This window comes from Lampetra fluviatilis, unplaced genomic scaffold (assembly GCF_964198595.1).
Source record: "Lampetra fluviatilis unplaced genomic scaffold, kcLamFluv1.1 SCAFFOLD_177, whole genome shotgun sequence".
Taxonomy (NCBI): Eukaryota; Metazoa; Chordata; class Hyperoartia; order Petromyzontiformes; family Petromyzontidae; genus Lampetra; species Lampetra fluviatilis.
The window spans coordinates 146,742-173,787 of NW_027620776.1; the positions used below are offsets into that span (position 1 = coordinate 146,742).

At 62.4% G+C, this 27,046-nt stretch overlaps 1 protein-coding gene across 1 annotated transcript in view; it reads left to right on the forward strand.

Moving 5' to 3' along the window:
• The window catches only part of SPEN (spen family transcriptional repressor), an 89,429-nt gene that overhangs the window by 58,927 nt on the left and 3,456 nt on the right, over nucleotides 1–27,046 (forward strand). The window contains exons 11-21 of the mRNA XM_078884878.1: nucleotides 1,571–1,748; nucleotides 2,086–2,256; nucleotides 2,309–3,016; nucleotides 3,137–3,575; nucleotides 4,066–4,900; nucleotides 7,227–7,740; nucleotides 8,354–14,371; nucleotides 17,766–18,095; nucleotides 18,979–19,971; nucleotides 22,880–23,200; nucleotides 23,922–24,116. Of these exons, the coding sequence (XP_078741004.1) occupies nucleotides 1,571–1,748; nucleotides 2,086–2,256; nucleotides 2,309–3,016; nucleotides 3,137–3,575; nucleotides 4,066–4,900; nucleotides 7,227–7,740; nucleotides 8,354–14,371; nucleotides 17,766–18,095; nucleotides 18,979–19,971; nucleotides 22,880–23,200; nucleotides 23,922–24,116 (10,702 nt within the window). The remainder of the gene's footprint in view (nucleotides 1–1,570; nucleotides 1,749–2,085; nucleotides 2,257–2,308; nucleotides 3,017–3,136; nucleotides 3,576–4,065; nucleotides 4,901–7,226; nucleotides 7,741–8,353; nucleotides 14,372–17,765; nucleotides 18,096–18,978; nucleotides 19,972–22,879; nucleotides 23,201–23,921; nucleotides 24,117–27,046) is intronic.

Below are 27,046 nucleotides of genomic sequence, written 5' to 3' on the forward strand. Positions count from 1 at the left end.
CACCACCATCACTCCAAACCTACCACCGGAACCATGATGACCGCCGCTACAACCACCACCACTACCATCGTCACTACAACCACCACCACTACTATCATCACTACAACCACCACTACTATCATCATCACTACAACCACCACCACTACCATCATCACTACAACCACCACCACTACCATCATCACTACAACCACCACCACTACTATCATCACTACAACCACCACCACTACTATCATCACTACAACCACCACCACTACTATCATCACTACAACCACCACCACTACCATCATCACTACAACCACCACCACTACTATCATCGCTACAACCACCACCACTACTATCATCGCTACAACCACCACCACTACTATCATCACTACAACCACCACCACTACTATCATCGCTACAACCACCACCACTACCATCATCACTACAACCACCACCACTACTATCATCACTACAACCACCACCACTACTATCATCACTACAACCACCACCACTACTATCATCACTACAACCACCACCACTACTATCATCGCTACAACCACCACCACTACTATCATCGCTACAACCACCACCACTACTATCATCGCTACAACCACCACCACTACTATCATCGCTACAACCACCACCACTACTATCATCACTACAACCACCACCACTACTATCATCACTACAACCACCACTACTACCATCATCACTACAACCACCACTACTATCATCACTACAACCACCACCACTACTATCATCACTACAACCACCACCACTACTATCATCGCTACAACCACCACCACTACTATCATCGCTACAACCACCACCACTACTATCATCGCTACAACCACCACCACTACTATCATCGCTACAACCACCACCACTACTATCATCACTACAACCACCACCACTACTATCATCACTACAACCACCACCACTACCATCATCACTACAACCACCACCACTACTATCATCACTACAACCACCACCACCACTATCATCACTACAACCACCACCACTACTATCATCACTACAACCACCACCACTACCATCATCACTACAACCACCACCACTACTATCATCGCTACAACCACCACCACTACTATCATCGCTACAACCACCACCACTACTATCATCGCTACAACCACCACCACTACTATCATCGCTACAACCACCACCACTACTATCATCACTACAACCACCACCACCACTATCATCACTACAACCGCCACAGCCACCGCCGCTACCATCATCGTCATCACCGTCGACATCGCCATCGTCGTCATCACCGTCGTCATCATCACCATCATCGTCGTCACCATCGTCGTCATCACCACCGTCGTCATCACCATCCGTCATCACCATCGTCATCACCATCGTCATCATCGTCGTCATCACCGTCGTCATCACCATCGTCATCACCATCGTCATCATCGTCGTCATCACCGTCGTCATCATCATCGTCATCACCATCATCATCGTCGTCACCACCATCGTCACCCACCATCGTCACCCCCCCCGTCCCCCCCGCTCACCGCACCTCTCCCCCCCCACCTCCCCCACCTCCGCTGGCGCCCGTGTCCAGCCGTGACGAGCGTCGCATCTCGTACCACGAGTACGTGGCCGAGCGCTCGTACTACGAGGCCCTTCGCGGCGCGCCGGCCGGCGGCGGTGGCAACGGCGGCAACGGCGGCGGCTCCGGTGGAGGCTCCGGCGGTGGCGGCTCCGGTGGAGGCTCCGGTGGTGGTGGCGGCGGCGGCGGCGCCGGTTTCCACGAAGACTCGCGGAGAGAATACCACGGCCGGCGCGGCAGCAGCGGCGGCGGCGGCGATTACTACTCGGACTGGGAGCCCTACCACAACCAGCACCACCACAACCAGCACCACCACAACCAGCAGCAGCAGCAGCAGCAGCACCACCACCAGCACCACCACAACCAGCACCACCAGCAGCACCACCAGCAGCACCAGCAGCAGCAGCACCATCACCACCACGACTTCTACGACCCGCGCTACTACGACGATCCGCCGCCCCCCGCCGCCGCCACCGCCGCCGCCACCCCCGCCGATGTCCCACCCGCCGGCGCCTTCTCCGTCGCAGCAGCAGCAGCCGGCGCCCCACCGAGACTACCGCGGCTACCGCGACCCCTACGAGCAGGACATCCGCGAGTACTCGTTCCGGCGCAAGCAGGAGCGCGAGCGAGAGCTCTACGAGTCGTCGGCGGCGGCGGCGGCCGCGGCGGTGGAGCGCGGGCGCCAGCAGCACCAGCAGGCGGGCTGCGGCGCCGCGGCCGCGGGGCCCCCCCCCCCCGCCGCCCATCCAGTCGCAGGTGCAGCTGGCGCCGCAGAAGGACTACAGCCCCGGGGCGAGGGCCCGGCGTGCGCGGAGTTCCTCGGCGGGGCTGTCGGCCGGGAGCGGCGAGGCGGACGCGCCGGCGGCGCGCGCCGGCTGCTACGGCAAGGCGCCGGCTGCGGCCCATTACGAGCGCGGGCGGGCCGACGTCAAGAGGGACAAAGGCGGTGGCGGGGAGTGGGGCAAGGCGGCGGTTGTGGCGGTTGTGGCGCCGTCGTACAAGACGGACGGCGCCGGGAGGGAGCAACGGTCGCGCAAGGAGAAGTCGTCCCGGCGCGAGCGCCGCGCCGGCAGCGACAAGTCGACCACCTCGTCCTCGTCCGACCGCTTCGGCAAGGACAAGGCGGCCGCGGCGTTGGCGGCGGCGGACAAGGCGGCGGCGCCGGCGTTGCTGCCGCCGCCGGAGAAAACGCTGGCGAGGACGACGGCGCCGCACAGGGGCGGCAGGGACTCGCCCGGCCCTCAGCCGGCCGCCGCCGGCGTGACGGACGACCGGCTCGAGGCGGCGCCGGCGCCGCCGAGGAGCAAGAGCTCGGGCGGCGGCGAGCGCCGTCTGGAGTCGGCGGTGACGCGGGTCGGCGAGCGCGGCAAGCGCGGCCACGACGCGGCGGCGCCGGCGCCGGTGCCGGTTGCGCCGGCGGCGGCGTGGGGCGAGTCTCATCGCGAGAGGACGGCGCCGGCAGAGGAGAGGGAGCGGGGGGGGAGGAGTCGCCACAGGAGAGAGAAGCACCAGCACCACCAGCAGCAGCAGCAGCAGCAGTTGCCGACAGAAGCGGCGGAACCGTCGATGGCGCCGCAGCTGCAGCAGCAGCAGCAGCCGGCGCCGCAAGACGACGCGGAACGGGAGAAGCTGGAGGCCCGCAAGCGCCGCTTCGCCGAATCGCAGCAGAAGAAAGTGCCGGCCGCCCCCGTGTCGTCCTCGGCGGTCCCGGCAACGGCGGAAGAGGCGCAGTCCGACGGCCGCCGGCGCTTGCTGGAGACCGCGGCGGCGGCGCCGGCGGCGGCCGAAGAGGCGGCGCCGGCTGCTCCGGTGGAAAGCAGGAAAGAGTCTCGGTCGGAGCACCGGCGATCGCGGGGGGAGAAGGCGGCGCTGGCGGCGGCGGCGGGGGGCGCCAACGCCGCCAGCGCCGTCTCCTCTTCCTCGTCGTCGTCCGCGTCCTCCTCGTCCTCCCTGTCGCCGGCGCCCAACGGCACCGACGGCGCCGGGCAGCCGCCGGCGAAGAGAACCGGCGTCGGCGGCGAGACAAAGTCACCGGCGTCGGCCGGGCACCATCACCACCACCATCACCTGCACCACCACCACCGTCACCACCACCGTCAGCCGGAGACGCAGGCGGCGCGGGCGCAAGCTCCGCCCGCTGCCGAACCGGCGCCGGCCGTCGAGCAGCAGCAGGAGCAGCACCAGCAGCAGCAGGAGCAGCACCAGCAGCAGCAGGAACAGCAGCAGCAGCAGGATCTCTCGCCGCGCAAGGTGCCCGGCGACCGCATCGACATCGACCACTCGCAGGGCTTCCGCAAGCAGATGGAGAAGTCGCGGCGCCTGCAGCAGGAGCTGCAGCAGCAGCAGCAGGAAGCGGCGGCGGTGGCGCTCGACGGGCAGCAGCAGCAGCCGCTGACGCCGGCGTCACCGTCGGCGTTGCCGTCGGCGGCGGGCCGCCCCCGACCGCTCGCCGCCCGCCAAACGCCGACGCCTCGAGCGCAACTACCGCCCGCCCCCGGCTTCGGAAGGGGAGCGACCGGCGGTCGCGCCGGACGGTGCAGCCGCCGGTGCTGGTGCCGGCGCCGTCGGCGAAGACGGCGCGGAGACGGGGAAGCCGGCGCCAGCTGGACGGCACTCGCCGCTGTCGCCGTGGGAACCCGACGGGCGCACGGCGGCCGCGGAGACGGGAGAGGCGGCGAGGAGGCCGTCCGGCAGCGGCCGGAGCGCCGACACGGCAGAGCCGGCGGCGGCGGCGTCGGCACCGGCGTTCCACAGCTGCGCCGTGAAGCGCGAGGGGATCCGACGGCGCCCGGCGCGGGAGCTGGAGCCGGGAGAAGTCGATTCTGACGAGGAGGCGGCGGCGGCGGCGGCGCCGGCAAAGTTGGCCCGGGGCGCCGGCGCGGTGGCACCGGCGGCACCGGCGGCACCGGCCGTCCCCTCGTCGTCATCTTCGACGTTGACGGCGCCACAGGTCGCCGTCGTGGGCGCCACCAGGTCTCTGCCGCACAAGGAGAGGGCGGCCGGTCTCCCCCCGTCGCCGGCGGCGTCGGTGACCTCCCCCTCGTCGGCGCTCCAACCGCCGTCGCCGGCCGGCGCTGCGGCGGCTACGGCGGCGGCGGCGACGGCGGCGGTGAGCGCCGACACGAAGGCGCTGCTGGAGCGAGCCAAGTCGCTGTCGAGCAAGCGGGAGGAGCACTGGCCCTTCCTCGACTTCCCCGGGTCGCCCTTCGGGCGGTTCGGCGCCGGCGGAAGGGCGGGTGCCGGCGGCGGCGCGCAGATTGCCGGCGGTGGCGGTGGTGGTGGCGGTGGCGGTGTTGGCGGTGGTGTCGGGGCTGGAGCGGAGAGCAGGCCGACGCCGCTGTGGTGAGAGAGATGGCTACTCGCTCGGTCATTTACTCAGCCACTCACTCAGCCACTCACTCAGCCACTCACTCAGCCACTCACTCAGTCACTCACTCAGCCACTCACTCACTCAGCCACTCACTCAGCCACTCACTCAGCCACTCACTCACTCAGCCACTCACTCACTCAGTCACTCACTCAGCCACTCACTCACTCAGCCACTCACTCACTCAGTCACTCACTCAGCCACTCACTCACTCACCACTCATTCACTCAGCCATTCACTCAGCCACTCACTCACTCAGCCACTCACTCAGCCACTCACTCACTCAACCACTCACTCAGCCCACCACTCACTCACTCAGCCACTCACTCAGCCACTCACTCACTCAGCCACCACTCATTCACTCAGCCATTCACTCAGCCACTCACTCACTCAGCCACTCACTCAGCCACTCACTCAGCCACTCACTCAACCACTCACTCAACCACTCACTCAGCCACTCACTCACTCAACCACTCACTCAGCCACTCACTCACTCAGCCACTCACTCAGCCACTCACTCAGTCAGCCACTCACTCAGCTACCACTCATTTACTCAGCTACTCACTCAGCCACTCACTCAACCACTCACTCAGCCACTCACTCACTCAGTCACTCACTCAGCCACTCACTCACCCACTACACCCACTCACCCACCCACCCACTCACCCACCCTCTCACCCACCCACTCACCCACCAACTCACCCACCCTCTCACCCACCCACTCACCCACCAACTCACCCACTCCACCCACCCACCCACCCACTCACCCAACCACCCACCCACTCACCCACTCACCCACCCACCCACTCACTCACCCACTCACCCACCCACTCACCCACCCACCCACTCACCCACCCTCTCACCCACCCACTCACCCACCAACTCACCCACCCTCTCACCCACCCACTCACCCACCAACTCACCCACCCACCCACCCACCCTCCCACTCGCCCACCCACCCACCTACCCACTCGCTCACCCACCCACTCACCCACCCACTCACCCACCCACCCACTCACCCATCCACCCACCTACCCACCCACTCACCCGCTCACCCACTCCACCCACCTACCCACTCACTCACCCACCCACCCACCCACCCACTCACCCACCCTCCCTCCCACCCACCCACCCACCTACCCACCCACCCACCCACCTACCCACCCACTCACCCACCCACCCACTCACCCTCCCTCCTTCCCACCCACCCACTCAACCACCCACCTACCCACTCACCCACTCTCCCTCCCACCCACCCACCCACCTACCCACCCACCCACCCACCCACCTACCCACCCACTCACCCACCCACCCACCCACTCACCCTCCCTCCTTCCCACCCACCCACTCAACCACCCACCTACCCACTCACCCACTCACCCACTCACCCACCCACTCACCCACCCACCCACTCACCCACCCACTCACCCACCCACCCTCCCACTCACCCACCCACCCACTCACTCACCCACCCACTCACCCACCCACTCACCCACACACTCACCCACCCTCCCACTCGCTCACCCACCCACTCACCCACCCACTCACCCAACCACCCACTCACCCACCCTCTCCCCCACCCACCCACCCACTCACCCACCCACCCACTCACCCACCCACCCACTCACTCACCCACCCACCCACTCACCCACCCACCCACCCACCCACTCACCCACCCACCCTCCCACTCACCCACCCACCCACTCACCCACCCTCTCCCCCACCCACCCACCCTCCCACTCACCCACCCACCCACTTACCCACCCACCCACTCACCCACCCTCCCACTCACCCACCCACCCACCAACTCACCCACCCACTCACCCACCCACTCACCCAACCACCCACCCACCAACTCACCCACCCACCCACTCACCCACCCACTCACCCAACCACCCACCCACCCACTCACCCATCCACCCACTCACCCACTCACCCTTCCCCACCCACCAACTCACCCACCCACTCACCCACCCACTCACCCACCCACTCACCCAACCACCCACCCACCCACTCACCCACTCACCCACCCACCCACTCACCCACCCACTCACCCACCCACCCACTCACCCAACCACCCACCCACCAACTCACCCACCCACTCACCCACCCACCAACTCACCCACCCACTCACCCACCCACTCACCCACCCACCCACCCACTCACCCACCCACTCACCCACCAACCCACCCACCCACTCACCCACCCACCCACCCACCCACTCACCCACCCACCCACTCACCCACCCACTCACTCACCCACTCACCCTTCCCCACCCTCTCCCCCACCACGCCCCGCCAGGTACCAGAAGAAAAAGAAGCGCATGGAGGTCTCCACCGACGTCCACCGTCTAGACCCCTCCTCCTCCTCTCCTCCACCCTCGTCCACCACCTCCTCCACCTCCACCCCATTCTCCTCATCATCGGCTCCACCTCCGACATCGTCGCTGACGGCGTCATCCTCGTCGGCGTCGTTCTCGGCTCCCTCCTCGTCGTCCTCGTTGTCGTCGGCAACGGCAACCGCGGCGCCGGCTGACCCCGGCGATGAGAAGGGGGCGGCCGCCGGCGGTGGCGGTGGCGGCGGCAGCGCCGGCGGCAGCACCGGTGCCGGAGCGACGTGCCGCCACCTCTTCGCGTCACGCTTCCTGCACAGCTCCATCTTCGAGCAGGACTCGAAGAGACTCGAGCACCTGGAGCGGAGGGAGAGCGGTGAGGAGAGTGGCGGCGGTGCCGGCGGTGGATCAGCGGCCGCGCCGACGCCGGACTCGACGGGCGGCGCCGGCGGCGGCGGCAGGAGACTTCACGCAGCGGCGCAGGTGGGTGTCTGCGTCTCTGTGGGTGTCTGTGTGGGTCTCTGTGTGGTGAGTCTGTGGGTGTCTGTGTGGTGAGTCTGTGGGTCTCTGTGTGGTGAGTCTGTGGGTGTCTGTGGTGAGTCTGTGGGTGTCTGTGTGGTGAGTCTGTGGGTGTCTGTGTGGTGAGTCTGTGGGGTCTCTGTGTGGTGAGTCTGTGGGTGTCTGTGGTGAGTCTGTGGGTGTCTGTGTGGTGAGTCTGTGGGTCTCTGTGTGGTGAGTCTGTGGGTCTCTGTGTGGTGAGTCTGTGGGTCTCTGTGTGGTGAGTCTGTGGGTCTCTGTGTGGTGAGTCTGTGGGTGTCTGTGGTGAGTCTGTGGGTGTCTGTGTGGTGAGTCTGTGGGTCTCTGTGTGGTGAGTCTGTGGGTCTCTGTGTGGTGAGTCTGTGGGTCTCTGTGTGGTGAGTCTGTGGGTCTCTGTGTGGTGAGTCTGTGGGTCTCTGTGTGGTGAGTCTGTGGGTCTCTGTGTGGTGAGTCTGTGGGTCTCTGTGTGGTGAGTCTGTGGGTCTCTGTGTGGTGAGTCTGTGTGAGTCATCACCACGCTGCCTTTCTCCCCCCTCCCCACCTCCCCTGTTGCCGATAGAGCGCCAGCAGCAGCAGCATCTGCAGCAGCATCATCAGCAGCAGCAGCAGCGGCATCATCAGCAGCAGCAGCGGCATCAGCGACACCGACCTCGAACCCAACGTTGGGCTGTTCCACAGTCGTTATGTCGAACTCACGAGGCAACAGCAGCAGCAGAGAAGCAGGGAGCAGCAGCAGCAGCAGCAGCAAAAGCAGCAGCAGCAGGAGCAGCAAAAGCAGCAGGAGGAACAGCACAAGCAACAGCAGCAGCAGCAGCAGGATCAGCATAAGCAGCAGGAGGAACAGCATAAGCAGCAGCAGCAGCAGCAGGATCAGCATAAGCAGCAGCAGCAGCAGCACCAGGAGCAACACAAGCAGCAGGATCAGCACAAGCAGCAGCAGCAGGAGCATCATAAGCAGCAGCAGCAGCAGCAACAGGAGCAGCAGCAGCAGCAACAGGAGCAGCAGAAGCAACAGGAGCAGCAGAAGCAGCAGCAGCAACACAAGCAGCAGCAGCAGGAGCAGCATAAGCAGCAACAGGATCAGCAAAAGCAGCAGCAGGAGCATCATAAGCAGCAGCAGCAGGAACAACACAAGCAGCAGGAACATCATAAGCAGCAGCAGCAGCAGCAGCAGGAACAACACAAGCAGCAGCAGCAGGAACAACACAAGCAGCAGGAACATCATAAGCAGCAGCAGCAGCAGCAGCAGGAACAACACAAGCAGCAGCAGCAGGAACAACACAAGCAGCAGGAACATCATAAGCAGCAGCAGCAGCAGCAGGAACAACACAAGCAGCAGCAGCAGGAACAACACAAGCAGCAGGAGCAGCATAATCAGCAGGATCAGCATAAGCAACAACAGCAGCAGGAACAGCAGCAGCAGCAGGATCAGCAGAAGCAGCAGCAGCAGGAGGCTACAATAGCAGCGGCGGCAGCAGCAGTTTCGACTAAGACTTCGACAGAGATTCTGTCAAAAGTGCAGCATAAGAATCATCAGAATCAGCAGCAGAATCAGCAACAGCAGCAACAGAATCATCAGAATCAGCAGCAGAATCAGCAACAGCAGCAACAGAATCATCAGAATCAGCAGCAGAATCAGCAACAGCAGCAACAGAATCAGCAGAATCATCAGCAGCAGCAACACAATCAGCAGCAGCAGCAAAATCAGCAACACAATCAGCAGCAGCAGCAGCTGGCGCCCGACCGGAACCATCCGAGCGACCAACGGCGAAGAGAGGAGACGCCAGCGCCACCCGAGTGCGGCCGGGACGTGAAGCCGGTCCCGGCTCCAGCTGCTGCTCCTGCTGCTGCTGCTCCACCAGCAGCGCCGGCAGCAGCGCCGGCGGCGGCGGCAGTAGCAGCGCGAGACGGCGCCGACTCAACGAGGGGCGAGCGCGAGACGGCGCCTGTCCCTTGCGACCAGCGGGGCGGGCGGCAGGGCTCTGCCAAGAGGAGTGGGAAACAGCGGGTGGCGGCGGCACCGGCGGCTGCGGCACCGGCTGCGGCACCGGCTGCTGCGGCACAGGAAGCAGTGGCAGAAGCAGCGGTAGCAGCGAGCGGCGCTTCGAACGGCATTCACGTCGGCTCGGACGAGACCATCACCAGACGGCCGTCGTCGTCGTCGTCGCCGCCGCCGGCGCCCGCGGACGAGCCGGAGGAGCCGGCGGCGGCAAAGTCGGCGAAGCCGGCGGCGGCGGCGGCAGCGACCGAGGCGGCGCAAGCGGAGACTGACGTCGGCGGTGCGGCTTCGGCGCCGCCGCCATCAGAGAAGCGCCGGCAGCCGCAGCATTCGCCGGCGCCGAAAGCGAAGAGGGCCCGCTCGTCCGGCGTGCAGCAAACCGCGGCGGCGGCGATGCCGGTGCCGCCGCTGGTACCGGCGGCAACGGTAACCGCCGCCGAAGACGCGGCGCCGGCGGCTTCGGCGGTCGCGGCGACGGCGACCAGCACGAGGAAGAGCGAGCGGATCGGCACCACCGCCGACAAGAGCCGGCGCGCGCTGTCTCCCAGGCGAGCCGCCTCCGCCGCCAAACCGGCGCCGGCAGAGCGGGAAGAGGCCGAGGCGGTGACGGCCACCACCACCACGCGCGGTGCCCGGCACGCGGCCAAGAGCGCCGGCGCCGTGGAGAAGTCGCCGGGGAAGCCGGCGGCGCTGGCTAGGCGCGCGTCGGGCGCCGACAACGAGCCCGGTGAAGCCGGCGCCGTAGCAGCTGCGGCGCCGGCAGGCGAGACGGGCCGAGTGCGACGGCGCAACGTGAAGTCGGTGTACGCGACGGTGCGGATCGAGGAGACGCAGCAGCAGCAGCAGCAGCAGCTGGTGCCAGCAGCAGCTGCAGCTGTGGACAGCAGCAGCAGCAGTAGCGCCCGGCCGGCTCGCAAGCGGAACGTCAGCGCCAGCGAACAGCCGCAGCAGCCGGCAGTGGCCGCGGCGGTGGTGGCGCCAGCGGCGCGGAGAGGACGCCCTCCTAAGGGCGGGCGCCGGAGGACGGGGGACTCGGCGCCGGAGGAGAACTCTGAGGAGGCGCAAGCGGACGTCGAGCAGCAGCCCTGGAGCTCCCCCGCGGCACCGGCGGCACCGGCACCGGCTGACGAACCGAAGGGCGACGGTGGCAGGAAATCGGCGGCGGCAACGCGGCCGCGCCGGCAGCGTTCGCGCCGGCTGTCCGAGCGCGAGCGCCTGGAGAGCAACGAGGAGGAGGAGGAGGACGAGGAGGAGGAGGGGGGGGAGGACGGCGATCCTCCTCCGCCGCCGCAGCCACCGGCGGCCCGTCGACGGCTCCCGACGGCGCTGGAGGAGCCGGCGCCGGCGGCGGAGCAGGAGGAGGAGGGGCAGCCGAGGGCAGGGCGCGAGCGCAGGAACCGGCAGAGGAGCCGGTCGCGAGAGGCGGCGGCGGCGGCGGCGGCTGAGGAGCCGTTCTTGTTTCGGAGCGGCAGGGAGCACCGGAGCAGCCGGGCCCAACAGCAGCAGCAGGCGAGGGCGGCCGGGCGCAAGCGGCGGCGCAGCAGCGGCACGGGCGCCGGCGCTGCGGCGCCGTCGGGCGACGGCGAAGACTCCGGCGAGGCGGCCGCTGCCGGCGCCGGCGGCGGCTACAACGAGCAGGAGGAGGAGGAGACGGGAGAGAAGGCGGCCGAGAGGGAAGATGACGACGAGGAGGAGGCGGCGCCGGCGGGCGACGAGGGTGGTGGCGGCGCCGGCTTGTCGCGGCAGCAGGAGGAGCTGGAGCGCGCCGTGCACAGCCTGGAGGCGCCGGCTGTGACGGCAAAAGAAGACGCGGATAAGGAGGTTGAGGCTGAGGAGGCGGCTGAGGTGGCGGTGGTGGTGCTGGGCGCCGTCGATGAGAAGGTGGAGACGGAGCTGGCGGCGGCCATCGACTCGATCATGCCGGACGAGACGTCCCTGGACGGCGCCTCCGGCGCCACCACCGTTGCCGCCGCTACGACGGCAACCGCAGTGGCCGCCGTCGGCAGCACCGGCGGTGACTCGGAGCGCCCCCTCGGTGCGGCGCCGACGACGGCGCCGGCGGAGACGACCTCTCCGCCGGCTTCGCAGCAGCAGCCGGCGCCGCCGATGGCGGCGGTTGGCGCCGACGACACGGCGGAGATGAGGTCCCCGAAACGACGGACAGCGGCAACGGCGGCACCGGCTGCAACGGCGGCACCGGCGAGGGGTCGGGGTCGGGGCCGCGGGCGCCGCCTCAGCGCCGGCTCGGGAGCCCTCGGCAAGAGCGACGTTTCGGACAGCGCCAGCGAGTCGGAGTCGTCTCTCGACGCGGCGGCGGCGGCGGCGGCGGTGACGTCGGTGACGTCGGTGACATCGGCGGCACCAGCGGCACCAGCGGCAGGGCCGGTAGCTGCACCAGCGGCACCGGTCTCAGGAGCAGTGGCGGCGGTACCAGCGGCGCCGGCTGCGGTGTCGTCTGCGGCTGCAGCAACGGCACCGGCTGCAGCAGCAACGGCACCGGCTGCGGCACAAGCAGCAAAGAATCACGTCGAACAGCAGCCGCCGCCGACTCCGGCTGCCCCGCCTCTCGCGCTACTCGCGGCGCAAGCGGAGATCAAGCACCGGCTACCGGCGCCGCGCTTCCTCCTGTCTTCCCCGCCGGGCGTCTCCGGCAGCTCCGGCACCGCCGGCGCCTTTGCCGGGATGGCGAGGATGCAGCCGTCGGCCGCCGCCGGCGCTGTCGGCGGCGGCCACCTGGTGCCTCCGCTGCCGGCGCTGGCGAACCTCCCTCAGCCGCCGCCTCTCTCCCTGCCCCCGGACTTTGCCAGCTGCCAGCAGCAGCCGTACCTGCGGCACCAGCAGCAGCACCAGCAGCAGCAGCAGTCGATCGTGTCGGGGCTGCTCACGCCGCCGCCGTCGAGATTCGGGGTGTCCATCGCAAGCCTGGCGCCGGCGGGACACGACGGCTCGCGCCGATCGCCGGTTCCCTTGCACCAGCAGCAGCAGCAGCATCATCATAACCAGCACCAGCAGCAACAGCAGCAGCACAATCAGCATCATAACCAGCAGCAGCAGCACCAGCAGCAGCATCATCATAACCAGCAGGCGCCGGCTCCCCCCGACACGAAGGCCTCGGACGTGGACCCGAGCGCCAGCACGCTGCGCAAGATCCTCATGGAGCCCAAGTACGTGCCGGCCCACACGCTGGCGCCCACCTACGTGACGACGGCGAGCGTCGCGGATCCGCTGGTGACGGCGGCGCCGTCTCTCTCCCCTCCTCCTCCGGCGTCGGCGCGCGGATTTGGCGCCGGTGGGCCGTACGCGCCGGCACCGGCGCCGCCGCTGAAGCCGCCTCAGCAGCAGCAGCTGCTGGCGCTGGGGGCAGATCCGGCGGCGGTCATCGTGACGTCCGAGCGGCGCCAGCTGCCCGCGTCCCCTCGCTCCGTCATCAGCCCGCCGGTGCGCTCCTCCTCCTCCTCCTCCTCATCTTGCGCCTCCTCCTCCGCCTCTCCCTCGGCGGCCGACGACAAGCAGCAGCAGCCGGCGCCCGAGCCTGCGGTGCCGACGGCGCCCAAGCAGCGCTACAAGGCGGCGGCGGCGGTGGCGGCGGCAACGGCGGTCGCGCCGGGCGAAGCCGGCGGCGGCGCCGGCGAGGAAGCTTCGTTCCCCGCTCGCCCGTTCCCCACCGGAATGCCGTTCTTGCCGTACGAGGACGCGCGTCACTGCGCCGTCGGCGCCGTCATCGGCGGCGTCTCCCTGGGGGGGCCGGCGGGCACCGGCGGCGGCGGAGGAGGAGCTGGCGGCGGCACCGGCGACGTGGTGAGCCTGGCGGGAGCCGGCGCGGGTCTGCGCGTCAAGACGAGCGAGGGAACCGTGGTGCTGCTCAGCCACTCGGGGCACAAGGCGGAGGGTCCCCAGCGAGTCAGCGCCCCCATCAGCCAGATCCCGCCCGCCAGCTCCCTCGACGGCGCCGAGGCCGGGCAGGCGGCGCCGGCCGGCGGGGCCGCGGCGCCGCCGAACTCGGCACCGGTCGGCGTCGGCGTGAAGATGGGCAAGTCTGTCGGAGATTCGATGGCGCAGCAGAGGCTGAGTGCTTCGCCGGGCTACGGCAAGGCGCACTCGCTTGCGCCGGGACAGCAGTACCACCACCCCAGCCCTCCTCCTCCGCCTCAGCACCACGCGCATCACCACGTGATAGCGCTGCAGAAGCCGGAGCATCACCACCACCACCAGCAGCAGCAGCACCATCATCATCACCAGCAGCATCATCAGCCAGCGCCACATCACGGCCACCACCATCACCACCAGCAGCAGCAGCAGGGCGCCAGCGGCGGACCCACCTCGGTCATCACCATCTCGGCGTCGGCGCCGGCCTCTGCAAAGCTGGCGCATGCCGGGCAGCAGCAGCAGGAGGTGGTGGTGACGTTGGCGCAAGCGGAGGGGAAGCAGCAGCAGCAGCAGGCGACGGCGCCGCTGGTGGTGGTTGTGAAGCAGGAGACGCCGTCGTCGAGCGTGATAGCGCTGGGCCACGACTCCGGCTGCACCGGCGGCTACGGGCGCCAGCAGGGAGCACCGGCGGGCAATCACTGCTCACAGGAGGTGCGGGCGGGGGGGGGTTGAGTTCTTCTTCTTGGTTCTTTCGGTAAAGTCGTCGCGTAGAAGGGAAGTAATAAAATAATAAAAATTAAACATAATGAAATAATAAAAATAAAACATAATAAAAATAAAACATAATAAAATAAAACATAATAAAATAATAAAAATAAAACATAACAAAATAATAAAAATAAAACGTAATAAAAATAAACCATAATAAAAATAAAACATAATACAAATAAAACATAATAAAAATAAAACATAATACAAATAAAACATAATAAAATAATAAAAATAAAACATAATAAAATAATTCTCACGACGTTTCGGCCACAACGCAAGCAGCCGTCCTCAGGTGAAACCAGGTCTGTCGAGGCGACAGCGTCTGAATGAAACAGCACACGAGCTTGGAGCGTATATATAAGCTGGGTTGGAAGGGGGGGAGGGGGGAAAGGGGGCGCCTTGACAAAATAATTTGCCTATCAAGAGGAATCCTGCATACCCATGGGAAATGCAGGTGTGTGATTAGTGCTACTTATGCCCGTGCATGATGCAGGATTAGCAGCATCACAGGGAGGGGATATGGGAAATGCAGGTGTGTGATTAGTGCTACTTGTGCCCGTGCATGATGCAGGATTAGCAGCATCACAGGGAGGGGATATGGGAAATGCAGGTATGTGATTAGTGCTACTTTGTCCGTGCATGATGCAGGATTAGCAGCATCACAGGGAGGGGATAGGGGTCGCATTAATAAAGGGAAGAAGTGTTAATAGTATGTAGCTGCAGTGTTCTGTTCCCCGGTTCGGGCATAATGACTTTAAAGCCCTCGCCAAACCTCCTACGCATTCCACAAGTAGTAGTACTAATGGTTGGTCTTCTTGGTTCTTTCGGTAAAGTCTACGTGACTTTACCGAAAGAACCAAGAAGATGAATCCCTGCAGTCACGAAAGAAGCTTTAAATCGAAATGTAGTACTAATCGCATATCTGCATTTCCCATAAATATGCTAAATTCCTCTTGATATGCAAATTCCTTTGTCAAGGCGCTCTCCCCCCTTCCAACCCAGCTTAAATAGACGCTCCAGGCCTGGGGTTGTCATTCAGACGCTGTCTTCTCGACAGACCTGTTCTTCACCTGAGGACGGCTGCTTGCGTTGTGGCCGAAACGTCGTGAGAATTGTATTTTATGATGTTTTATTTTTATTATTTTATTATTTCCATTGTACGTGACTTTACCGAAAGAACCAAGAAGATGAATCCCTGCAGTCACGAAAGAAGCTTTAAATCGAAATTTAAGTGGTGGGCATTTGCGTGGCGCCTTAGCGTGAAGTGCTGGTCACAAGAAGCAAAGCTTAGTTCGTAATAACAATCGGCAGTTTGGAAACTTTCGAGGCATAAGCATTTAGAAGTTAACACTTGGTAGTACCCAGGAAAAAAAATAGATTGATTGATTCCTGCAGTCACGAAAGCTTCAAATGAAGCTGATTCATTACGCTGTGGGACAAAAAAAACTCAGTTTTTTTGTTACGCCAAAGTGTTATTTTCCAATAGTTTATGCCTCAAAAGTAGAGAAAACGGCTGTTGTTATTTCCCACAATGAGAAGCCGTGGTGTGCATTTGTGTGGTGCCTTAGCGTAAAGTCTTGGTCACAAGAAGCAAAGCTTAGTCCGTAACAGAGGTCGCAACCGGGTACCCGATACCCGTACCCTACCCGATACCCGGCTACCCGTACCCGGCCAGGTACGGGTACGGGTACCCGTTTGCGACCCTGGTGCGGCCGGGTACGGGTAGGCCGTGAGTCACTGATGAGTCACCGTTTGTCACTCATTTCCCAACGTCTTGTCTCTTCTCACAATTCAAGTTCCTAGAATCAACCCACCCGCGCCTGCAACATGGCTTCATTCCAGAGGTCGCAACCGGGTACCCGATACCCGGCTACCCGTACCCGGCCAGGTACGGGTACCCGTTTGCGACCCTGTTGCGGCCGGGTACGGGTAGGCCGTGAGTCACTGGTGAGTCACCGTTTGTCACTCATTTCGGGAAGGGTACGGGTACGGGTAGGGAACGGGTACCCGTACCCGGCCGGGTACGGGTACCCATTTGCGACCCTGGTGCGGCCGGGTACGGGTACAGGTAAGGAATCAAAACCCATTTGCAACCTCTGGTGCATAATAACAATGGCCAGTTTCTAAACTTTCGAGGCATAAGCATTTAGAAATTAACAGTTTGTACCCAGGAACAAAAATCGTGTCGCGAAGCGTTGTCTGAACCCAAAGCGCCTGGGCCATCGTTCTCCTTACGGTCGACTGTATCCCGGTGTGTGTGGTGGTAAACATTGCTAGCGATGGGCACCCACCCACACGGCCACCGTGAACCCCACCCACCCACACGGCCACCGTGAACCCCACCCACCCACACGGCCACCGTGAACCCCACCCACCCACACGGCCACCGTGAACCCCACCCACCCACACGGCCGCCGTGAACCCCACCCACCCACACGGCCACCGTGAACCCCACCCACCCACACGGCCACAGTGAACCCCACCCACCCACACGGCCACCGTGAACCCCACCCACCCACACGGCCATCGTGAACCCCACCCACACGGCCACCGTGAACCCCACCCACACGGCCACCGTGAACCCCACCCACCCACACGGCCACAGTGAACCCCACCCACCCACACGGCCATCGTGAACCCCACCCACACGGCCACCGTGAACCCCACCCACCCACACGGCCATCGTGAACCCCACCCACACGGCCGTCGTGAACCCCACCCACACGGCCACCGTGAACCCCACCCACCCACACGGCCACAGTGAACCCCACCCACCCACACGGCCATCGTGAACCCCACCCACACGGCCACCGTGAACCCCACCCACCCACACGGCCATCGTGAACCCCACCCACACGGCCACCGTGAACCCCACCCACCCACACGGCCACAGTGAACCCCACCCACCCACACGGCCATCGTGAACCCCACCCACACGGCCATCGTGAACCCCACCCACACGGCCACCGTGAACCCCACCCACCCACACGGCCACCGTGAACCCCACCCACCCACACGGCCGTCGTGAACCCCACCCACCCACACGGCCATCGTGAACCCCACCCACACGGCCACCGTGAACCCCACCCACCCACAGTGAACCCCACCCACCCACACGGCTGCCGTGAACCCCACCCACCCACACGGCCACCGTGAACCCCACCCACCCACACGGCCATCGTGAACCCCACCCACACGGCCACCGTGAACCCCACCCACCCACACGGCCGTCGTGAACCCCACCCACCCACACGGCCGTCATGAACCCTACCCACCCACAGTGAACCCCACCCACCCACACGTCCGCCGTGATCCTCTCTGTTTCCCACGGCAGGTGGTTGTGATTGGCCCCTCGGGACTCTACGGCCATCCACCGCAGGACGCGCCGCCGGTCGCTCCGGAGGCTCGCCGGGCCTACGACTCCTCCTCTCCCGGCGCTCCGTCTCCCTCCGCCAAATCGGCGCAGCAGCAGCAGCAGCACCACCAGCAGCAGCAGCAGCACCAGCAGCAGCAGCAGCACGGCGGGATGGGAGTAGCAGCCGGCAGTTTGTACCACGACTACCGGGGCGTCTATGGGGAGCCGCAGTACCGGCAGTTTCCCGGTGGTGCCGGCGGTGTAGGCGGCGGCGGACTACCGGCTTCGAGAGGAATGGTGACCGTGCAGGTAAGGACCGGCTGCGCTTGATGTGGGTCGGTTCTGTTTTACTGAGTGTGGTGCGTGGTGGTGTGTGTGGTGGTGTGTGGTGGTGGTGCGTGCGGTGTTGGTGGTGTGTGTTGGTGGTGGTGGTGCGTGCGGTGATGGTGGTGGTGGTGGTGGTGGTGCGTGTTGATTGTGGTGCGTGTTGATGGTGGTGCGTGTTGGTGGTGGTGATGATACTGGTGCTGGTGGTTGTAGTGATGGTGGTGGTGGTTTTAGTGATGGTGGTGTTGGTTGTAGTAGTGGTGTTGGTTGTTGTGATGAATGTGGTGGTGGTTGTGGTGATGGTGGTGGTAGTAGTGATGAATGTGGTGGTGGTTGTAGTGATGGTGGTGGTGGTTGTAGTGATGGTGGTGGTGGTTGTAGTGATGGTGGTGGTGGTTGTAGTGATGGTGGTGGTGGTTGTAGTGATGGTGGTGGTGGTTGTAGTGATGGTGGTGGTTGTAGTAGTGATGATGGTGGTTGTAGTGATGATGGTGGTGGTGGTTGTGATGATGATGGTGGTTGTAGTGATAATGATGATGATGGTGGTTGTGATGATGATGGTGGTTATAGTGATGATGATGATGGTGGTTGTGATGATGATGATGGTGGTTGTGATGATGATGGTGGTTGTGGTGATGATGATGGTGGTTGTAGTGATGGTGGTTGTAGTGATGGTGATGATGATGGTGGTTGTAGTGATGGCGATGATGATGGTGGTTGTAGTGATGATGATGGTGGTTGTGGTGATGATGATGATGGTGGTTGTAGTGATGATGATGGTGGTTGTAGTGATGGTGATGATGGTGGTTGTAGTGATGGCGATGTTGACGGTAACGTTTCATTACCCACCCCCACACTCCCCCAGACTCAAAGTGACACAGACCACAGCCTCCCGCAACATCAGCACCATCACCAGCAGCAGCAGCAGCAGCAACATCACAGCCTGGCCCATCAACACCATCACCCACATCACCAGCACCATCACGCCCATCACCAACAACAACAACAGCAGCAGCAGCAAGTCGTACGAACTAAAAGCGCCCCAAGTTTACCCGGAGGCCCAATATCTGCCGCTCACCACTCGACCATCCTGCATCCCGGAACCCACCATCCCGGAACCCCCGTATCCGGAACCCACCACCCAGGGACCCCGGTTACCGGAACCCATCATCCCGGAACCCACCATCCCGGAACCCCCGTATCGGGAACCCACCACCCAGGGACCCCGGTTACCGGAACCCATCATCCCGGAACCCATCATCCCGGAACCCCCGTATCCGGAACGCACCACCCAGGGACCCCGGTTACCGGAACCCATCATCCCGGAACCCACCATCCCGGAACCCCCGTATCCGGAACGCACCACCCAGGGACCCCGGTTACCGGAACCCATCATCCCGGAACCCACCATCCCGGAACCCCTGTATCCGGAACGCACCACCCAGGGACCCCGGTTACCGGAACCCATCATCCCGGAACCCACCATCCTGGAACCCCCGTATCCGGAACCCACCACCCAGGGACCCCGGTTACCGGAACCCATCATCCCGGAACCCATCATCCCGGAACCCCGGTATCCGGAACCCACCACCCAGGGACCCACCATCCTGGAACCCCGGTTACCGGAACCCATCATCCCGGAACCCACCATCCCGGAACCCCCGTATCCGGAACGCACCACCCAGGGACCCACCATCCCGTGACCCCGATGTCCGGAACGCACCATTCGGCGACCCCCGTATCCGGAGGTCACCACCTTCTTGGAGGTCAGGGGCTGATTGCGGATATGGGGGGGGCCCCCCCGCGGGGTCTGCACGGACCCCCGGAATCCCTCCTGCTCGCCCGGGCACAGGCACAGGTGAGGAAGGGGGAGGGGTAGAGGGTGGGGTTCACGATGGCCGTGTGGGTGGGTGGGGTTCACGGTGTGTGGGTGGGTGGGGTTCACGACGGCCGTGTGGGTGGGTGGGGTTCACGACGGCCGTGTGGGTGGGTGGGGTTCACGACGGCCGAGTGGGTGGGTGGGGTTCACGACGGCCGTGTGGGTGGGTGGGGTTCACGATGGCCGTGTGGGTGGGTGGGTGGGTGGAGTTCACGACGGCCGTGTGGGTGGGTGGGGTTCACGATGGCCGTGTGGGTGGGTGGGTGGGGTTCACGGTGGCCGTGTGGGTGGGTGGGGTTCACGGTGGCCGTGTGGGTGGGTGGGTGGGGTTCACGGTGGCCGTGTGGGTGGGTGGGTGGGTGGGGTTTTTCCCTCCACGTTTTAGAATCGACGTCACGCGTTGAGAGTGTTTTAGCTGCCCTAAATGTCCACGTGATGATGATTGTCCACTGCTTTGGGCTGTCATATGTGGGCCGTACCTGGTACAACAAACAAAAAGTTTAGTTTTGGGTCTCGATCTGTATGGGTTTCTGTGGGTTTCTGTGGGTTTTTATGGTCCCACGTGATGATGATGATAATGATCAGCTACTTTGCCGAGCTATCATTTGTGACGGGCAGGCCGCTTGTGACAAAGAGACGCACGGTTTCTCAGTGGGGCACGAGCCGGTCAAATACAAACATTCTATCAGCATTCCTTCCCGTTATTAATGCTAACCCTACTCCCTCCCTTTGATGCTGCTAATCCTGCATAATGCACGGGCATAATATGACTTTGAAACCCCCCGCTCACCTCCTACGCATTTCACAAGTAGTACTAATCCCATATCTGCATTTCCCATAAATATGCAAAATTCCTCTTGATATGCAAAAATGTTTGTCAAGGCGCTCTTCAAATATACGCTGCCAAGCCTGGTGGTGTTTCATTCAGACGCTGTCTTCATGACAGATCTGTTCTTCATTCAGACGCTGTCTTTCCGACAGACCTGTTCATTCAGACGCTGTCTTTCCGACAGACCTGTTCATTCAGACGCTGTCTTTCCGACAGACCTGTTCATTCAGACGTTGTCTTTCCGACAGACCTGTTCATTCAGACGCTGTCTTTCCGACAGACCTGTTCATTCAGACGCTGTCTTTCCGACAGACCTGTTCATTCAGACGCTGTCTTTCCGACAGACCTGTTCATTCAGACGCTGTCTTTCCGACAGACCTGTTCATTCAGACGCTGTCTTTCCGACAGACCTGTTCATTCAGACGCTGTCTTTCCGACAGACCTGTTCATTCAGACGTTGTCTTTCCGACAGACCTGTTCATTCGGACGCTGTCTTTCCGACAGACCTGTTCATTCGGACGCTGTCTTTCCGACAGACCTGTTCATTCGGACGCTGTCTTTCCGACAGACCTGTTCATTCAGACGCTGTCTTTCCGACAGACCTGTTCATTCAGACGCTGTCTTTCCGACAGACCTGTTCATTCAGACGCTGTCTTTCCGACAGACCTGTTCATTCGGACGCTGTCTTTCCGACAGACCTGTTCATTCAGACGCTGTCTTTCCGACAGACCTGTTCATTCGGACGCTGTCTTTCCGACAGACCTGTTCATTCGGACGCTGTCTTTCCGACAGACCTGTTCATTCGGACGCTGTCTTTCCGACAGACCTGTTCATTCAGACGCTGTCTTTCCGACAGACCTGTTCATTCGGACGCTGTCTTTCCGACAGACCTGTTCATTCGGACGCTGTCTTTCCGACAGACCTGTTCATTCGGACGCTGTCTTTCCGACAGACCTGTTCATTCGGACGCTGTCTTTCCGACAGACCTGTTCATTCGGACGCTGTCTTTCCGACAGACCTGTTCATTCAGACGCTGTCTTTCCGACAGACCTGTTCATTCGGACGCTGTCTTTCCGACAGCCCTGTTCTTCACCTGAGGACGGCTGCTTGCGTTGTGGCCGAAACGTCGTGAGAATTGTATTTTATTATGTTTTATTTTTATTAAATAATTCTACGTGGTGACTTTACCGAAAGAACCAAGAAGACAAATACACTTTGGTTCTTTCGGTAAAGTGGCGTATAAAGATTAAATAATAAATTTAAAAATAGCATACGACGTTTCGATTGCAACACAAGCAAACATCGTCATCAGGTATAAATGAAATAGCAACAAAAATCTAACCAGAAAACTATAGACAGACATATAAGCAGACAGATATCACAGAGATCCACAGAGAGAGAGCAGCACACAGAGAGAGAACGTCTTTGTGACGAGGCCTTAAATAGAGAGAGGGTTAGATTGTTGTTGCTATTTCATTTATACCTGATGACGATGTTTGCTTGTGTGTTGCAATCGAAACGTCGTAGCATGCTATTATTTATTTTTTTATTTTATCTTCATACGTCGCTTTACCGAAAGAACCAAAGAGTCATTCCTGCAGTCACGTAAGCTCCAAATTAAGATTAAGACAAATACAACCGATTTATAGTTGAGAATAACTTAGTTCAAACACTATGGGAACCTCATTTGCCAGTAAAAATATGATAATTGTTTTTTTACCATTCTATCTGGCAACAAAACTGACACCTTTTTACAAGGAGTCATGTTTGCATAGACCGCAATACAGCTTTCCTGTCTCGGGTGTGGACCAATCAACTTCAAGGACAGTGCATACATTATCAGAGTTATGTACTTTTGTTTGTATCATGACTGCAGGTATTGCGGTCTATGCAAACATGACTCCTTGTTAAAAGGTGTCAGTTTTGTTGCCAGATAAAAAGGTAAAAAAAACAATTATCTTAGTTCAAACAGTTTATGCTTCCAGCGGGGTACGTTCCCACCTTACCTCCCCGCCCGCCCGCCCTGTCCCACTCTCCCCTCTCCCCTCTCACCGGCAGGCGGATCAAATCCACCTGCAGCAGCAGCAGCAGCAGCGCCGCACCTCATTGCAACGAACGTCGTCAGATAGCGTCCGTGTCACTGCCGCCCCGTACCAGCCTGTCGAACCCAAGCTCTCTCCGCTGGCGAGGCCTGGCAACGCCGTGGTGCCCGCAGCTTCCATGCAGCAGCAGCAGCAGCAGCAGCTGTTGATGGCGATGCTGCAGCAGCAGCAGCAGCAGCTGGCGGTGGGAGGCGGTGGGAGGATGTTGCTGATGGTACCCGGGAGGCCGGATGGGAGCCACTTGCACCGTACGCTGGACCTGCAGAAGCTCATGAAGGTGAGGGGGGTGGTGGTGGTGAGGGTGAGGGTGGTGGTGGTGGTGGTGGTGAGGGTGGTGGTGGTGGTGGTGAGGGTGGTGGTGGTGGTGAGGGTGGGGAGGGTGGTGGTGGTGGTGGTGAGGGTGGTAATAGTGGTGGTGGTGGTGGGGAGGGTGGTGGTGGTGGGGGTGGTGAGGGTGGTGGTGGGGAGGGTGGTGGTGGTGGGGGTGGTGAGGGTGGTGGTGGTGGGGGTGGTGAGGGTGGTGGTGGGGAGGGTGGTGGTGGTGAGGGTGGTGGTGGTGGTGGTGAGGGTGGGGAGGGAGGAGGGTAATAGTGGGGAGGGTGGTGGTGGTGAGGGTGTGGTGAGGGTGGTGGTGGTGAGGGTGGTAATGGTGGGGAGGGTGGTGGTGGTGGTGAGGGTGGTGGTGAGGGTGGTGAGGGTGGTGAGGGTGGTAATAGTGGGGAGGGTGGTAATGGTGGTGGTGGTGAGGGTGGTAATGGTGGGGAGGGTGGTAGTGGTGGTGGTGGTGGTGGGGAGGATGGTGAGGATGGTGAGGGTGGTGAGGGTGGTGACGGCGGTGGTGACGACGGTGGTGGCGACGGTGCGTGAGAGAGTGGTCGGTCTCGTTTTAACATCCCCCACTCCTCCCCTCTCATCCCATCTCCTCCCCCCACCTCCCCCCACCACCACCTCCCCCCACCTCCCCCCACCACCCTCCCCCCACCCACCCACGCGAACAGAAATACCCAGTGGTGTGGCAGGGCCTGGTGGCGCTCAAGAACGACACGGCGGCCGTGCAGTTCCACTTTGTGTCGGGCAACAACGTCCTGGCGCACCGCTCGCTGCCCTCCCCGGACGCTGGTCCCCCCCTGCGCATCGCCCAGCGAATGAGGCTGGAGCCGGGCCAGCTGGACGCAGTGGCTAAGCGCATGGCGGTGAGTGTGGGTGGTGAGCGGGGTGGTGAGCGGGGGGGAGTGGGGGTGAGGGTGGTGAGGGAGGGGGGTGGTGGTGGTGAGTGAGGGAGGAGGGTGGTGAGCGGGGGTGGTGAGTGGGGTGGTGAGTGGGGTGGTGAGTGGGGTGGTGAGTGGGGTGGTGAGTGGGGTGGTGAGTGGGGTGGTGAGTGGGGTGGTGAGTGGGGTGGTGAGTGGGGTGGTGAGTGGGGTGGTGAGTGGGGTGGTGAGTGGGGTGGTGAGTGGGGTGGTGAGTGGGGTGGTGAGTGGGGTGGTGAGTGGGGTGGTGAGTGGGGTGGTGAGTGGGGTGGTGAGTGGGGTGGTGAGTGGGGTGGTGAGTGGGGTGGTGAGTGGGGTGGTGAGTGGGGTGGTGAGTGGGGTGGTGAGTGGGGTGGTGAGTGGGGTGGTGAGTGGGGTGGTGAGTGGGGTGGTGAGTGGGGTGGTGAGTGGGGTGGTGAGTGGGGTGGTGAGTGGGGTGGTGAGTGGAGGTGAGTGGGGGTGAGGGAGGAGGATGGTGAGTGAAGTGGGGTGGTGAGCGGGGGTGGTGGTGGTGAGGGAGGAGGATGGTGAGTGAAGTGGGGTGGTGAGCGGGGGTGGTGGTGGTGAGGGAGGAGGATGGTGAGTGAAGTGGGGTGGTGAGCGGGGGTGGTGAGTGGGGTGGTGAGTGGAGGTGAGTGGGGGTGAGGGAGGAGGGTGGTGAGTGGAGGTGAGTGGGGGTGGTGAGTGGGGTTGGTGGTGAGTGGTGGTGGTGAGGGTGGTGGTGAGGGGATGGTGAGTGGGGGTGGTGAGTGGGCCGAGTGAGAAGGGGTGAGCGGGTTGGTGGGAGAGGGGTTGAGTGGTTGGGTGAGTAGGTAGGTGATTGAGTGGGTGAGTGAGTGGGTGGGTGATTGAGTGGGTGAGTGGGTGGGTGGGTGGGTCGGTAGGTGATTGAGTGGGTGGGTGATTCAGTGGGTGGGTGGGTGAAGAGTGGGTGGGTGGGTGGGTGAGTGAGTGAGTGGGTGGGTGAGTGAGTGGGTGAGTGGGTGAGTGGGTGAGTGAGTGGGTGGGTGAGTGAGTGGGTGAGTGAATGGGTGGGTGGGTGGGTGAGTGGGTGGGTGGGTGATTGAGTGGGTGGGTGGGTGGGTCGGTAGGTGATTGAGTGGGTGGGTGATTTAGTAGGTGGGTGGGTGAAGAGTGGGTGGGTGGGTGGGTGAGTGAGTGAGTGAGTGGGGTGGGTGAGTGAGTGAGTGGGTGGGTGAGTGAGTGGGTGAGTGAATGGGTGAGTGAATGGGTGGGTGGGTGAGTGGGTGGGTGGGTGGGTGGGTCGGTAGGTGATTGAGTGGGTGGGTGATTCAGTGGGTGGGTGGGTGAAGAGTGGGTGGGTGGGTGATTCAGTGGGTGGGTGGATGAAGAGTGGGTGGATGGGTGGGTGAGTGAGTGAGTGGGTGGGTGGGTGAGTGAATGGGTGAGTGAATGGGTGGGTGGGTCAGTGGGTGGGTGGGTGGGTGATTGAGTGGGTGAGTGGGTGGGTGGGTCGGTAGGTGATTGAGTGGGTGGGTGATTCAGTGGGTGGGTGGGTGAAGAGTGGGTGGGTGGGTGGGTGAGTGAGTGAGTGGGTGGGTGGGTGGGTGAGTGAGTGAGTGAGTGAGTGGGTGAGTGAGTGAGTGAGTGGGTGAGTGAGTCGGTGAGTGAATGGGTGAGTGAATGGGTGGGTGAGTGAGTGGGTGAGTGAATGGGTGGGTGGGTGGGTGAGTGGGTGGGTGGGTGATTGAGTGGGTGGGTGGGTCGGTAGGTGATTGAGTGGGTGGGTGATTCAGTAGGTGGGTGGGTGAAGAGTGGGTGGGTGGGTGAGTGAGTGAGTGAGTGGGTGGGTGAGTGAGTGAGTGGGTGGGTGAGTGAGTGGGTGAGTGAATGGGTGAGTGAATGGGTGGGTGGGTGAGTGGGTGGGTGGGTGGGTGGGTGGGTCGGTAGGTGATTGAGTGGGTGGGTGATTCAGTGGGTGGGTGGGTGAAGAGTGGGTGGGTGGGTGATTCAGTGGGTGGGTGGATGAAGAGTGGGTGGATGGGTGGGTGAGTGAGTGAGTGGGTGGGTGGGTGAGTGAATGGGTGAGTGAATGGGTGGGTGGGTCAGTGGGTGGGTGGGTGGGTGATTGAGTGGGTGAGTGGGTGGGTGGGTCGGTAGGTGATTGAGTGGGTGGGTGATTCAGTGGGTGGGTGGGTGAAGAGTGGGTGGGTGGGTGAGTGAGTGAGTGGGTGGGTGGGTGGGTGGGTGAGTGAGTGAGTGAGTGGGTGAGTGAGTGAGTGGGTGAGTGAATGGGTGAGTGAATGGGTGAGTGAATGGGTGGGTGGGTGAGTGGGTGGGTGGGTGAGTGGGTGGGTGGGTGAGTGGGTGGGTGAGTGGGTGGGTGGGTGGGTGAGTGGGTGGGTGGGTGGGTGAGTGGGTGGGTGAGTGGGTGGGTGGGTGAGTGGGTGGGTGGGTGGGTGGGTGGGTGGGTGGGTGAGTGGGTGGGTGGGTGGGTGGGTGAGTGGGTGGGTGGGTGGGTGGGTGGGTGAGTGAGTGAGTGGGTGGGTGGGTGAGTGAGTGGGTGGGTGAGTGGGTGGGTGGGTGGGTGAGTGAGTGAGTGGGTGGGTGAGTGGGTGGGTGGGTGGGTGGGTGGGTGGGTGAGTGGGTGGGTGAGTGGGTGAGTGGGTGGGTGAGTGGGTGAGTGAATGGGTGGGTCGGTAGGTGATTGAGTGGGTGGGTGAGTGGGTGGGTGAGTGGGTGAGTGGGTGGGTCGGTAGGTGATTGAGTGGGTGGGTGAGTGGGTGGGTGAGCGAATTAAAGTCGATGGGTGGGCAATTGGAGGTGAGTAACCTGCGCTGCTTCTGCTGCCTCTACCGCTACCCCTACTCCTATCCCTACTGCTGCACCCTCCTGCTGCTGCCCCTCCTGCTGCT